Source organism: Aotus nancymaae, unplaced genomic scaffold, assembly GCF_030222135.1.
Source record: "Aotus nancymaae isolate 86718 unplaced genomic scaffold, 86718_ANA_hifiasm-v0.15.2.pri h1tg000029l, whole genome shotgun sequence".
NCBI lineage: Eukaryota > Metazoa > Chordata > Mammalia > Primates > Aotidae > Aotus > Aotus nancymaae.
The window spans coordinates 46,257,747-46,274,018 of record NW_026988442.1 but is presented as its reverse complement, the minus strand read 5'-3'; the positions used below and the strand labels follow the sequence as shown (position 1 = coordinate 46,274,018).

Here is a 16,272-nt window from a genome sequence, read left to right as displayed (position 1 = left end):
TTAATAACTAAGTGACATACTATGTATATTTTATTTCCAAAAGTACTATAAAAGAGACATCATATAAAGTTTGTCATGTATTTTCACTTGATTCCAAATATGTCTTTATTAGATTTTGTAAAAATATGACATAGAGAGTAATCATTAAAGTTTCTTACCATGGAACTTATTTCACATAAACTCATCCAAGCTTTAAATGTAAAGAGTAAAAACTATACATTAAAATTATTTTATTTTTATTTTGATAAGTTAATATTTACTGAGCATTTAGTATTGCCAGCCTGTGCTAAGTGCTCTGCTTGTATTTTCTTGTTGGATCCTCACAGCAACACTATGGGGTAGACATTTAATGATTATAGACATTTATTAGACAAATTATAGATTGATTAAATTATAGATTCGACAAATAAACTAAGTCTCAAGAAGGTAAAGTAATTTGCCCAAAGTCAGTTCTAGAGCTTGATGGATGTGGTACAGCTAGAATTTGAATTGGGCTCTCTCTCCAACTGCTGTACTCATAACCACTAGGCTACTATCAGGTGGATGTTCTTCATTGTTTGTCTCTCAAGGGCTTCATGAAACTGTAGTTTGGAAATCACTGAAATAAACTAAGAAGCTTTTAGAAACAAAGTTTAGTGTTATGATAATCAATACTTACATTAACGGAATCCACTGCTGCATACATAATAATTGTCCATCCCTTAAACGTTGCCTATAAGGATAACATTAATAGAATCTGAATGTTAAGCTTATATTCTAAAATAGCAATAAACATAGTTTTGTCTGTTTCATGTTACCACAGTTATTAAGTAATACTAGTAAGTATGTCAATTTAATATAAAGATTTAAAAAAAAAACATATTCCCAAGTAACATTCTAAATCTTAGTCCTAGTTAATTATTTCCAAGTTGTTACAATTGTCTGTGAATTTTGCATATAAACCGAAAAATTTTTCTAAAGAAGACAGCAAACATCTTTTTTCCATTTCTTAAGCATTCTCCATGTCAGTAGAAAGTTCCTCTCGTCCCTCCATAGTGTGAAGCAGGACGTCCCCAAATACTTATTTTTGAAGCAATATTTGAATGGTGCGAGATGGGAGTCTACATGACACCAGAGTCAATTATAAATTAATAAATGCAACAGAACCTATGCTTCTTATTTATGTAGGAACATGTTCTAGGAAAGACTAACACTTTTTTTTTTTTTTGAGATGGAGTCTTGCACTGTTGCCCCGGCTGGAGTGTAATGGTGCTATCTCAGCTCACTGCAACCTCTACCTCCCGGGTTCATGCGATTCTCCTGCCTCAGCCTCCCGAGTAGCTGGGATTACAGGCACACACCATCACACCCGGCTAATTTTTTGTATTTTTAGTAGAGATGGGGTTTCACTATGTTGGCCAGACTAGTCTCAAACTCCTGACCTCGTGATCTGCCCACCTCAGCCTCCCAAAGTTCTGGGATACAGGCATGAGCCACTGCACCCAGCCAAGACCAACACTGTTTTAAAGCCACACGGTATTTTATCTTCAATTTTAATTAATAGACTATTTAAAGAATAATTTATATCCTTCATCCAATATCCATTAAAATACCAGTATTCATGAAAGGGGTCACTTACAACTTGAAGCAGAGATAGGTAACCAAGTCCGACATTATCAAAGTTCACTTTCAGGTTTTTCCATCGCACATTCTGACTAACATTCATAAGGGCAAAACATTCGGAACGATTTGGAACTTGACTTGCAGGAAACCGTGACCCATCTGTGGTGTTAATACACTCATAGAACTTGCCAGCAAACAAATTTACTCCCATGATGCTGAATATCAGCCAGAATATAAGACACACAAGTAGCACATTCATGATGGAAGGAATTGCTCCTATGAGTGCATTCACAACCACCTAATATTAAGAAGAAAGAAAAGAATGATTAGGATTAGTAAGATGTTAAATAGGCCACATAAAAGAAACGCAATGCAGACATAAACAAATTAGAAAAGCCACCCTTAAATATCTAAGACATCAAACCAACCGACACGTTTATTAAATGCCTGCTCTACACTCAGCAGTGTGCCAAGCAAGATAAAATGAGACATGAGCTCTGTGATCACAAGGCTTACAAATTACATGATTATCACACAGTACAATTATTAGCAAAATGTAAGACAAAATAACCAAGATGGTATAATAGCTTAAATAAATGTAAAATAAACAAAAATAATAAAACCTGTTAGTGATAAGGTAAACTTGTAAAATCTGTACCCTCTGGGGAAAAAAAATTCATAAATATAAATGAAAGATTTATATGTATACACATCTAAATGTTCTTGATCCTAGAATTATTACCAGCATTAAAGATTTTCCCATAGAGAAACTATTGGCGTGTATCAGGTGGAATTACAACCGAATGTCATTTTAATTTTTTTTCTTTTCTTATTCTTTCTTTTTTTGAGATATTCCTCTTTACAAAAGGATTGAGGGTCTTTAAATGGTTTGAATCCTTTAGATTTGGCTGGTTCTTCAAAATAAGAGCAATCTTTTTGAATTTATTATTATTACTCTAAAATACTTTATATGTAAGCCTTTGACTAAATACAGATAGTGCTGCCCTCAGTTAAAGCAAAAAATTAGGAGCAGTTTTTCTTTAATCCTTTGTTTATTTCTGCTTTTCGGCATTTCTACTGCTATTGATCACCAGTGTGTCTTGGCGCTCCAGTTTTACTCCAGGGCAATTATTGTAGCATTTAACACTCTCCAGATTTTCTCATTTACTTAATCCTTCAACACCTGTCTTCTTACACTTCAGCTCGAGTTCTCATTCAAGTACAAATGTGTTAAAGATTAACCTGTTAGGGAAGTAGCATTGGGATCCTTCTTTTCTGTATTAAGCAGGTTCTCAAGATGCTTTAAAATGGAGAAATATTAAGGATCTCTGACTACTGGTCAGATCATCTAGGGAGAGCGTTTGCCAACATTTTTATAAATATTTTCAGGCTTTGTGGGTTATATCTCTATTGAAACTATTCAACTCTGCCATGGTAGTCATAGGTCACACATAAACAAATGGGTCTGGCTGTGTTCCAAGAACATTTTCTTTACAAAAACAGGACGGAGTTTGTCGACCTTTGGTTTACAGCAATGATTATTTGGAGTTCATGGACCTGTAGAGGTTCCCTGAGGGAATGAAATTATTTAACAAACATTATGGTTGTGGTCTCGTTCTGGAAAGACAATTTTTACTTTCATCAGATTCTTATAGTCTATGTGGCCTCAAAAAAGGTTAAGAGGGGACAGGCATGGTGGCTTACGCCTGTAATCCAAGTACTTTGGAGGCCAAGGTGGGCGGATCACCTGAGGTCGAGAGTTCAAGACCAGCCTGACCAACATGGTGAAACCCCGTCTTAAAAAAAAAAAAAAAATTAAAAAAAAAAAAAAGGAGGAGCAGGAATAGAGAATGAAGTTCAAAGTGGCCAGCTCTTAGCAGAGCCTACTTTTCATGCTCATTTCCTGCTACCCTCTAGGCACACTGATCTGTGTAGTCGTTGACCAAGCACACCTTGCACACTCTGTTCTGTGCTGCCCAACCATGTGGTATCATTGCCTTGAATGCCTATCTGCCTATGATTTGGGGCTTACTCTTCAGTCATGAAATATCTGAAATGTCTGAAATGTCACCTCTTTGTGATGTCTTCCCAGACTTCCCTGGTAGCCACTCCTTCCTGTATACTCCTGCAGCATTATGTACCCTTGTCTGTCTCTCTTGCAACCAATGACCCTACTCACCCTTTGGGGACCAGGGTCTGTGTACCACTGTACTCTGTGTTTTTTATACCACAGTAGCTGACACATAGTTGGTGTTTAAAATGTCTTTCTAAAAGATGTGAGTAATGATGGAATCACGGGTCTCTGAGAAAGACAAGCACCTATTGGCCAGATGAGAAGCCAGTTGGGAAAGCTAAAGAGCCTAAAGACTCAAACAAGCTAACTACCATATGCCTTAAATGCATTATTTCATTATTTCATTTATCCTTCAAAATAGCCCTGCGGCATGAAGAAATGTCTCTTTTTGCATGGTTAACAAATGTAACTAAATAGACATTTGCCCCTCAAAATATACTATTCTCCTGTATTACAGATAAAGAACAAAAAGCAGAGTAAAATAGTGGGTTGGCTTAACCAGTGAAGGAAGTGGTTTTGTAGGGAAAGTTCTGGATAGATTGTAACATTCTATTAATATTCAAAAAATTAAGTTAATGTCAATGAATTCTAATACCATGTTTTTGCACAAAATGAAACTTGCAATTTTCGACTTGTAGATAGATATTTGAATTGTGCTTATGAACTTCTTTGTACAATCGTGATCTCTTTTATATACTTTGAAACCATTATACACTGGATACTGTGAGTCGCAGAGATTGCAGTTATGTTTAGTTAGGTTTGTAGGGATAACAGTGAAGATTTGATAGGCTGAAAGATCTCATGTTCACTTGAGGTTGGTTAAAACCAAGATTTTTTATCACCATCCCAGAGTTTCTGACCAAGTAGGACTGGGGTGAGATCCAAAAATTTGCATTTTTAATAAGTTTGTAGATAATGCTAATAGCTGGTCGGTAAACCACACTGAAAGTATCAGTAAGCTAGGCTAATGTCCATGTTAAACTGCTCAGAGATTGTAAGGTAAGGAGGCAGTTAAGTAAACAATAAGTAAAATACAATATAATGAGGATTTTAGGTGTGTGCACAGACAGAATATCCAGTTATGTCTGCTGGTGGATGGACAAGGCAAATTTAAATTGAGCCTTAAAGGACAGGTAGGTGTTTATCTGCTGTATAGATGGATTATGGTTAGGGGAGGGCAGGGGGAAGCATTCCAGAACAACAGAGGCATGAAAAAGCAGGTATGAATCTGGAGAAGAAATATTAGAAGAGTAACAACACATGTGGATATGGGCTAATTACAGAAAATAAAGTTGTCTTCATATGTGTTACAAAGTTGCTGGTACAGTACAATCCTTAAAGCTAGGTTATGGTAGTTGTCATTATTATAACTTGTTTGTCTCTGCTAATTGAATATCTTTTCAGGCACTCTGCAGCCTAAGTGAAAATTAAGTAAACTCTCTGAGCTTTAGTTTCCTCAAATGTAATTTAGTTATAATTCCACTTACTTTGCAGTGTTGTTTTAAAGATGAAATTAAATATGATGGCTGAGGCTGTATCATTTCCCTGTCTTTTCTAATGCTCTTTACCCAGGTAGTTCCTTAAACAAATATTATTTGAGCACCTGATATAAGCAGGTCCATGATGACTTATGTATAAGACATGGTGTTCGGACTAAAAATTTCCCCTTTCACTTGAACTTCCTAGCACAGGGAAGATTTCCATCTAATAAGAAAAAAGTCATTTGGATCATTCTATTGTCTGAAAATACTAGATAAAGGCAGGATTACTGTGATTAGTTTATTCCCTTGTTAAACAATATGAACTGAAATACTGTGCATATATATATATAGAGAGAGAGAGAGTATGCATATATATACATACTAATATGTACAGTAAATGAAATACTGTATATACATATACTATAGATGCATATTTTATATATAACATTTCATATTCTGTATATATTGGTATATACTAGTATATACTAATTAGTATTTTACTATTTTTAGTAATATACTATTTAATACTATAGTATTAATATTAGTATGCATATATATACCATTTATATATAATATGCATATATACTATTATGTATATCATATATATGCCATATATATGCATATTTTATATGCGTGCATATATAGTATATAAATGCATACTATAGTATATATGCATACCATTATATGCATAATATACACACATATATATGTATATGTGTATATGTATATGTATGTACACATACATAAACAGCCCATATATTTATGTAAATAGAAACAACTCATAATTTCTACATACCCATTGTTTTCATATTTTATATCCCATTAAAAAATAATATTATATAAAGTTTAATATTTTCTTACCCTCATTCCTTCAAATCTAGATAAGGCTCTTAGAGGTCTTAAAGCTCTCAGGGTCCGAAGGGATTTAATGGGGCTAAGATCTGAGTAGCCAAGAGTGTTTGCCACTAAAGTAACCAAAGAAACCTATAAAAATAATGTTTTCATTAATTGTTTCAATAAAATGGTAAAGCATAAAAAAGAAAAGGTCAATTTTGAAACACTAAAAGCAACTCAACAGGAACGATAAGATTTTATATGTGGAGTTATCTAGTCAATGCCTAAAAATAGGGTAATTGGATGTTTCTGTAAGGAAATAGATTTAAAAGGTTAGTTAAAACAAGAAGAAATAATGAAAACAAAGTAAGTTGTTTATTTTATTTGAATAAAAGACATGCATACGCTTTTCACACTTTTGTAACCAATTGTTATATAATTACTTATTAAATCTAAAAGATTAGAAAAATAGTCAACATTTTAATTATAAAACTAAGGTCAAAATGAAATGTGTGATGCTGAAGCTAAGCCCTAAAAGTGTGGCATTCACTCAACTAAATCTATGTCTTAGTATAAGTCTTATTCAAAAACATTTTGAAGACTCATGCTTTTGAGTTGAGACAAATTCTCAGTGAGATTGCTTCTGCCCTACAATTTCTCAGGATTGGCACCAAAGATCTACCAAATAATTTTTCATGGGAGAAAAATCACAATTGTACTGAAAAGAGAATGAGAGTAGCTGATCTCATTGGCTTCACAGTCAATATAGATATAATAGGAACTTCATCATATTAGATAGATCGGCCACAACCATAACCAGTATGCAAAAGAAATTTGAGTTCTTATCGTAAATTATCTTAAGAACATGAACAGCAATACAATCAATACACATTTTAGTTACAAATCAATGAGCTCCTCAATGACCTTAGATCTTGATCTATAAATGCATTTACTCTCTGAATTAGTTCCATGGAAAATATTCATTTGTCTCATATCCTGTGTAGCAGGAAATGATGTCTAAGAAAAATGTCTGGAATGCAGTTCTTCATTACAAATTAAGGTAGTGATTGAGAGATTCAGGCTTTCAAAGGAAGAATAGGAACACATGAGAGCCAACTTTTTATATTTATCTGTTTTGGGAATAAAAATGTCATTGCTCACACCATGTTGATTGCTGTTACCATCAGAGACAGGTAAACTTATTTACGAAGCAGGAGGTGTTTTAAAGTGCTTGTCCTCATGTAGTATTTCCAAATGTCTCACTAAATGTAGCATTGCTTTTTCTAATTCCTCAAGCTATATATTCAGTAGAATGATTGCTCCTCATGCCACTATTAAATTTGCCCAGTCATTCACTTCCATTATTTTCCACTTAAGAACACTTGAGAATATGTATGCTCCCTCCTTAATCAGAAAAAAAAATTAAAAATGTTTTGCTGTGGTTTGAATGTTTGTCCCTTCTGAAACTCATGTTGAAACTTAATTCTCAATGTAACAGTATTAAGAAGCAGAGCCTTTAAAAGGTGATGAGGTCATGAAGGCTCTACCTTCATGAACAAAATATGGAGTAAAAGCTTAATGGGTTATCATGGGAGTGAGTTAGTTATCACAAGAGTGGGTTTATTTAAAACCCAGTTTGGCTCTCAGTGAACCCCCCTCACCATGTGATATCCTACACTGCCTTGAGACTCTTCAGTGTCCCCACCAGCAGGAAAGTCCTCACTAGATGTAGACCCTCCAACCTTAGACTTCTCAGCTTCCAGAACTTTCAGAAATAAATTTCTTTATTGAATACATTACACAGTCTCAGGCATTCAGGTAGACTAAAGCATGTTAGTTATAATTGATACAACCCCTAAAATACTGATAGGTCTGTTCTCCAAGCAACAGTTGAGTGAGTTTTATGACACTGAACATATGTATATTATGAAGAATACTACAGTACAGTTTATAACTGAGAATATATATGCATATATATTCATATCTTTCTGTGAACACATGTGTATATGTACAAATATGTGCCTATACTGGTGAATACTGTTTAATCAAGTAAGTTTCAAATAACCAAGAAGCCTGCAGAAATCAGACGAGTCCATTCTCTGAATAGCAAATCGTATTAGTAGTTCTGAAACCTGTATATACAACAGAATCATCTGTAGGGTTTGTTACAATTTGCTGCATCCAACCCCAGAGTTTCTGGTTCAGTAGGTCTTGGGGTGGGGGCCAGAATTTGCATCTCTCATGAGTTCTCACCTGCATTTGCCAACGTTTTCAGTTTCAAGATCATGCTTCAAGAACGATTGCTGTAAATAAGTTTCTATACTTTAAAAAAAAAAAAAAAAATTCAGCCACTCCCTCAAATCTGCATCCTGAAATTTGCATCTCTATTGGCAAAAATATAATGTGAAGATTTACTCTCTGTGCTTCGCATTATATTTGTTCATTTCCAAAATATTAAATAATATTTCAAATTGGAGTTATCTCTCTGAATTCTGCACATTACATCTCCATGAGCAGGAGGTTATACTCATTGAGAATCATCACTTTAAATTTTCAAATATAAAACAATTTCCATTATTAAACAGCCAAATCTCTTATTTTAAAGTAAGTTAAATTTTACTTGTAAACCTTTATTTCTTATACTGAGTGATAAAAATGAGTATATTTGTAATAATATTTTAAAGATTTTATGCGGTGGCTCAAGCCTGTAATCCCAGCACTTTGGGAGGCCGAGGCGGGTGGATCACGAGGTCAAGAGATCGAGACCATCCTGGTCAACATGGTGATACCCCGTCTCTACTAATACAAAAAATTAGCTGGGCATGGTGGCGTGCGCCTGTAGTCCCAGCTACTCGGGAGGCTGAGGTAGGAGAATTGCCTGAACCCAGGAGGCGGAGGTTGCCGTGAGCCGAGATCGCGCCATTGCACTCCAGCCTGGGTAACGAGCGAAACTCCGTCTCAAAAGTAAGTAAGTAAGTAAGTAAGTAAATAAATAAATAAATAAATAAATAAATAAATAAAGATTTTAAAATATTTTAAATATTATATAACTTTTTAAGAGCAAGACCTAGTCATATTTACGATTGAAGAGAAAAGAAAGGTAACCTACATTCCTTCTATAATTTCTTCTCGTTTTGGGGTAGCCTTCCTTTAAAACTACTATATTATATAAATATCCATTTTATCATTTTCCATTTTCTAGGCAGTAACTAGACAACTTGGTATATGAAAAGTTAATTGAAAAACAACAAGAAATTATTGCTATATCAAAAGTTAGCATTCTCATAGAGGAAGCCCAAAAGAACATATATGAGGTGTAATATACAGCTATGTTAAAAAAATTTTCACATAACCTACATATTATAGAAAACAAGTGTTATGCTTTTAATATTTAATATGTTGTATGATTAAGAAACCAAAAGTTTTATATATATAAGTTAATAATATATATGATATATATTAAATATATATAAAATATATTTTTTATATAAGTTTTATATAAAATAAACTTATATAAGTTTTATATAAAATACATTTTATATAAAACTTATATAAATTTATTTTATATAAAACATATCTATATATAGATATAGATATATATAATATATATATTATATACGTAATATATATAGATATATATATAGAGAGAGAGAGAGTCTTGCTCTGTCGCCAGGTGGGAGTGCAGTGGCGCAATCTCAGCTCACTGCAACCGCTGCCTAACGGGTTCAAGCAATTCTCCTGCTTCAGCCTCCTGAGTAGTTGGGATTACAGGTGTCCGCCACCATGCCTCACAATTTTTTTTTGTATTTTTCAGTTGAGACGGGGGTTTCAACATGTTGGCCAGGCTGGTCTTGAACTCCTGACCTCAGTTGATCCACCCACCTTGGCCTCCCAGAGTGCTGGAATTATAGGCATAGGCCACCACACCTGGCCAGAAGCCAAAAGTTTATGAAGCTTTAAATAACAGTTGAGAAATTGAACTTTTGTGTAAATGTGACTAATTTGGTAACATTTTGCAGTCAGGTTTTACTATTTATGGTCATGCTTACTTGTGATTTTCTAATCCATGTATGATGGTGTATGAATTCAACTTTTCTTAAAAGCTCGATAATGCAAAATCTTGGTTAAATTTTAAAGTACTTATTGGAACATAAAAATTTGCATGTTGACCTCTAATTATGTCATGCATGATATGGAAAACAAATCTTTAAAAACTATAACTGATTATAGGATGTTTCTTTCCTAAACATTAAGGTTAGGTTTCTGAAAATCTAGAAGAATTAGTAAAAGAAAAAAAAATATTATTCTGAGAAAAAATAAGGCTAGGAAACTGAGGATATAAAATAATGGAAGAAAGCCATTTTACAAAGCCATAATTTTAAAAAGTCATATATATTATTAACTTATATCATTAAAATATAAAATACTAGCATAAATTCAATGAAATGATAATAATGGGTGTTACACTATTAATTTGTTTTTGGGATTCCTTGATCTCACTGACTGTTGTAAGATTTCTTTCCTGACTACCTCAATCAGAAGCCAGTAAAAATATTCCTGCTTTGTTAAAATAATATGTAAACTAAAGAATTCTTATGTATTTTCCATCATCCAAGTATTCAACAGTCCTTTGAATTTATTATGTAAAATTATTACATTAATAATAATGCCTACTCCTCTGTCCCACTGCCATTCTAGAGATGAAGGGCAAGTTGCATATTTGAGATAGAGACAATTGTGTCTCATGTCGGTTTTTCCTGTAATTGAGTCTGAGATAGATATTTTTAAATTTCATGCCTTCTTCCCCTGCCAAATACAAAGTTAACTTTGCATTTGCATACAAAGGAATAACAGGAATGACATTAAAATAACATATTTTTTAAAAATCACATCTCCTTTGATTGTAGAAAACATACAAAGTCAATTAATAGTGTTAGAATGGCACAGAAAAAAATTTACATTTGTTTAAGGATTTCTGTTCTAATAATCCTCACAGATATATTTCCACTGGCTGTACTAATATTCCTAAAAGCATAAACCTATAGCCTGAAAGTATATGAAGCTTAACAAAATTAAAATATGATAATACACAATATGGGTGAGGGTTTTTTCACAACATTTAGTAAGAATAAATCCTCTTTTAAAATGAATTCAAAAGTACCTACATCAACAATTAGAAAATCCAGCCAACACCAGGCATTGGTGAAATATGTTTTATAACCATATGCTACCCATTTTAGAAGCATTTCCAGAATGAAAACATAAGTGAAGATCTTGTCTGCATACTCCAGGATAATCTTAATGGTCTTTTTCCTTTCAATATATATATCTTCAAAAGCCTGTGAAAATAATATTCAAGTTTCAATCATGCACAACTGAAGCCTTATGATTCATTAAAAAAAAAAAAAAAAAAAAAAAAAACAGAAAAAATACAATTCTAATGCTAAGACCACTGAAACATAATACTGACATGGGCCAGCTGACTTTTTTCTGGTTTACAATTACCACATAACACTTAGTTCTAGCCTTCTCACCAGTGCTGCTGCTGCTGGTCATCAGAGGTCAAGAGAAAGTGCAAAAGAATAAAATTACTTATAATCCACAAAAAGACTCGTGATCTCTGACATCTGATCATTTCCACCTCCATCTGACTCCTCCTCTTTCTACATTAAAACTGGATAAGTCCTAATAATTTAAGACATGATCCCATGGCCAGCCCCTGTTATAAACTTGTCACATCCCACACTCTCCTTTGCCCCCACTAGTAGGATGTGAAGCCTCTCTTTCAGCTCTCAAAGGCTTGTGCATCCCAGTGCCTAGAACCATGTGAATAGCATAGCAGCAGGCAAGGAAAGTTTTGCTAAAAGAGTAACTGCAGTAGCTTAACAGACCCGTGGAACACAGAGGGTGCTTTTTCCTTTGATTACCCATCCATATATTATCATTCAAAGCTTCAGCTCTAAAAATCACTCTTCTATTCTCTCCATGAATGTGGTACATCTTATGTTTTCCAAGAAATTTTGGTAAGGGACATACAACAATATTACGTGACAACATTAGATGAGCTCTATCTGATTTAGGGCTTATGCTTTACTGTTACTAATTTTTATTATCACTCATTTACTTATATTTTGTGTATGCTCTTCTTTCTGAGGAGCCACAACATAGTGAAAAGACAGGGCGACTTTGACTTGATACTTCAGCCACATGTCCCTTGACAAAGAATTTGAATGGACTTAAAAACTGGGCTCATTGAGACATTGAAAATGACTGCTGATCTTAACAGTTCTAAAGTATTTGAATTTTCTCTTTCAGATTGAAACACTATTAACCCTGTTGGATAAAATGAAAGCCAAAGACCTGTGTCCTTTGTAGTTAATGTTACATTTATTACCTGTCTATGTTCATAGACTTGTGCCACTCAGATTCTTCTTATTCCAAGTTTTGCTATCAATACTCTGAAATTTTCCTTAGAAGTTTTGGGAAACTGTTGGTATCAATATGAAGAAAAGAGACAAGTTGGGGCAGAAAGACTGAACAGACCTACTAAGATGCAAAAAGAAGGTCCTAGCAGTTGGCAGAGGTGCTGAAAGTCAGTGGAATTGAAGTGCAGAGAGAGGCTTCTAGCACTCAGGATTTTCCTCCCTGTCACTCTACCCCCAAGTTCTGGAGGAATCAGGCAAGCCATCTAAACAGAAACTATGGCAATGACTCAGTCCTTGAAATACAAAGACAAGGAAGGGGCTGAGTCACAAGGAAAAGAAGGCTGTTTCTAGAACTAATGTACAGGGTCAGAGCAGAGCCAGCAGGAAGTATTGATGATGAGAACTTCTCTGACTGGTCCCAGTGCCAGAATTAGAATTCAGTCAACAGGGGTTCTAGCTTCCAGAACCAATTTTGTGGATGTGGAAGCAAGAAGGCAAGAGTGACCCTATGTGAGCTCTACCTGTTTTAGGACTAATGCTTTACGGTTACTAATTTCAGTTACTACTCCTTTACTTCTATTTTGTGTGTATTCTTTCTGAGGAGTCACAACATGGTGAAAAGATATGGTGACTTTGACTTTAGACTTCAATTTAGTGATAGCTCTGTCATTTACTAGCTTTGGAAAATTAAGCAACTCTTAAAACTGTACCCAGCTTCATCATTGGTAAAATAAGCAAAATGCCATAATTTAGCATGGTTGTTTGAAAATTAAATGAGAAAAAAATCTAAAAGAAGATTCTGAAACACAATAAATATATACTACATGAGAGCTATTACTTCTTCTTAACTTTTGGGTTTGAGGGTACTTGCGAAGGTTTGTTACATAGATAAACATGTGTCATGGGGGTTCGCTGTACTTTTAACAAATCTAGTTTAATTGGCAACCTGTCTAAGTACAAACACCAGCTTCTTGAAATATCTTTACTTTCTTGTCCTCATATGATTTATTTAAAATCCAGTTTTCAGAATGTCCTCTCCAAAATGTCTTCCTCCTTTTTAGACACTTTGAACAAGGAGTAACTCTAAACTTTTTTTAATATTTTGGTAATCTCTCTGAAATTCTCAGTCACATATGTGACTCAGCATTGGATAAACTTCCTTAGTTATTAGAAATACAATATATGGTAGATACTATCAAGATTTCTACTTGGATGACTCCAGATAAGGAAAATAGAGTTTTTCTGATCACATTGTCTGTTTCTGAGAGATGAGACCTGTTAGGAGAGGCAAGCCACAGTGGGTCCCTGCAGGTTGTTGAGTGTGCCAAGAATGCCAGGCTCTGCCTACTCCTTACCTAGGTGATCCTCAGGGTTGCATTTGTAATGAGTGACCTTGAGACATGAGGTATGGTCTTGGGGACAAGGAGCAGGGTTGCTTGATATAAAAGAATGGGTTCCCTAAGCTCAGTGTTCCTCAACTGTGACATCAACCCACTATGTGTGTACACACTCATTCAGGCTCATATTATGCCCCATGAGACCTGGGTAAAAGGGGAACCAACAGAAACAAGTTGAAACTCATGCTACTTTCCATGCATGAGTAATAAAGTCCCTTATCTCTGACCCAAGCACCTCATATCTTCTGCCAGCATCCATGAAACAGTAACAGGTCAACCTATTAGCCTACAACTACAGTAAAATCAAATCCCAAACTTATAAAGACTGTCTATGAGGCAAGTTATAAAGTTCTTGGGTATTCTGTTTTTAGTGTAATGAAACTTCCAGTGGTACATCTAGCTGGATCTGGGCTCCTAATGGCTTCTAGTGGTTAATCTCTGTCAGTGTCAGCAGGGAAAATGACAATTAAGAAAAAGGTTCGGGAAGCTTGTAATTCTACCAGATCTCTTTCAACTCTCATGAAAGCTGCTTGTATATGTACAAAAACAAGAAACTCGTCCTACTTTTACCCTAAAACTACCATCTGTTTTCCTTCTTTGTAACACACAAGATGCTTCACAAGCTGACCCTGCTTATCTTTCTCACAGTGTCTCTGGCCACCTGGACTTGTTCTTCTTCCCACCATACTCACTACAGTTCAGCAACTTCTAATTTCCTGAATACCTGATGCTGTTTTATGCCTCCTTACTGTTGTATACTTGTTCCCCTCAGCCTGCCTTGCCTAGCTAGAAAATTCGTATTCGTCTTTCTAGACCCTGAAAATCAGCATTTATGTTTCTGAAATTGCAAGCAGACAATTGTTCTCCTTGCTACAGAACTTTATCACATACATAATTTGCTTATAAACATATCCCAGTTCTACAGTTAGTCATTTGCATTCTTCTCTTCTCCACTGCTCTTAGCTCTTTGACAATAAATAGTACCTGGATCTCATTTATCTTTGCATTGTGAAAGTTGATCATACAAATTGGGTCATTCATGTCATACTCGACTAAAAGTCAAGAAGGCAGGGGGAATAGCTCTCAGGGTACAAAACATTACTCCAAGAATTTTCATTCTCTGTAAAACTGACTGTTGAAACTTCTTGCTATAACTTGAAATTAGTTTTATCTATAGCTTCTGAGGAAACTTGTTGCGCTCTAGGACTAATGTTGCCCACCACCGTTGCTCACCAATTGAAGCTTGCCAGCTCCCCAAATTCTTAGTAGGGCCAATGAACTTTCTCAAAGAGCAATACATAACATTTTCCCTTTTAAATAAAACCTCTAACTTTCTCTCTTTGTTCTACAGAGAAAGTGCTTTCAGTTTATGCCAGAGACTCTCTCCCTGTTTTGCAAACTGATATTGCCAGTAAAACTCTTTTTTCTATTATAGGCATCTGGGTGGTCCTTTGGACAATAGCATTTAGGGCAGCAAGGATAATGCCTGGCATATAGGAGTGCTCAGTAACTATTTACAAAGCTCAAGTAAAATTTTGTCCTTCCTTGGCACTAATCATAGGGATTAATTCGAGGTAAAACAACTTGCCATGATATTTTGATCTTTTTGCTCATTTTAAAGAATATTGACTTAATCAATATATTGACTTAGGTGTCAGATCATTTACCAGGGCACCACTGCTGAGCAGGATCATGAGGACAATGAAGCTCTCAAACCAACTGTGTTCAACAATCTTGTAGCAGGTTTTCCTGATGTTCCACCAGATTTTTCCTTTCCCTGACTCTATGTTAACTTGACAGCATGAGAACCTTCGTACACAACCTGGCAAGAAAGACATGCATGTTAAATCTTATTATTCAGAATAAGTAAAAACTTTAATACATTATTTAATGGAAACTGTTCTCTGTGATACTCCCTCAACCAAATAATTTTAACACCTATATTTGCAGTTTTAGATAGATTTAATTTGGATGCTGCTTTCCTTCATCTCCTTTCTGTGATGTTTTCTTAATGCAATAAAACCAACAGCAAAGGTATATTGTGTTTGGAGCCATTACACTGAATAGCACAAACATTTAAAAAAATCCTTTCATTATTCAAATTCTGTTTTCTGATTTGCACAGTATTGCTTACATCACTGATGAATGAGTGAAGTTCTGACATCTAGCTTCTTTATTTCACTTTTATTTCACTTATTAACATAAATACCAAGCAAACTTCATGTTAAAACTATACTTGTTTATTAGCTGCAATAATAGGTTGCCTGTAAATGCAAAAGTTTGGCAACATTCAGAAAAAGCATTCTGTGAGAAACAATTTGATATACAGAATGTACAATATAAAAGTTGGAATATTTTAATGTAAATTGTGTACCATATATCCTTAATATCAATAAAGTTTCTAATAAATGATGTAAGTCTGCACGCTTTATTTTCCTTGGAGAACCAGTTTATGAAAA

General features: G+C 34.6%; 1 protein-coding gene across 2 annotated transcripts in view; it reads right to left on the bottom strand.

Moving 5' to 3' along the window:
• Positions 1-16,272, bottom strand: part of SCN9A (sodium voltage-gated channel alpha subunit 9) — a 108,530-nt gene that overhangs the window by 31,476 nt on the left and 60,782 nt on the right. For both annotated transcript variants that reach the window (XM_012440613.2, XM_012440614.2), the window contains exons 18-22: positions 15,481-15,635; positions 11,157-11,330; positions 6,019-6,141; positions 1,619-1,900; positions 659-712 (exon numbers count right to left, since the gene is read on the bottom strand). In XM_012440613.2, the coding sequence (XP_012296036.2) occupies positions 659-712; positions 1,619-1,900; positions 6,019-6,141; positions 11,157-11,330; positions 15,481-15,635 (788 nt within the window). The remainder of the gene's footprint in view (positions 1-658; positions 713-1,618; positions 1,901-6,018; positions 6,142-11,156; positions 11,331-15,480; positions 15,636-16,272) is intronic.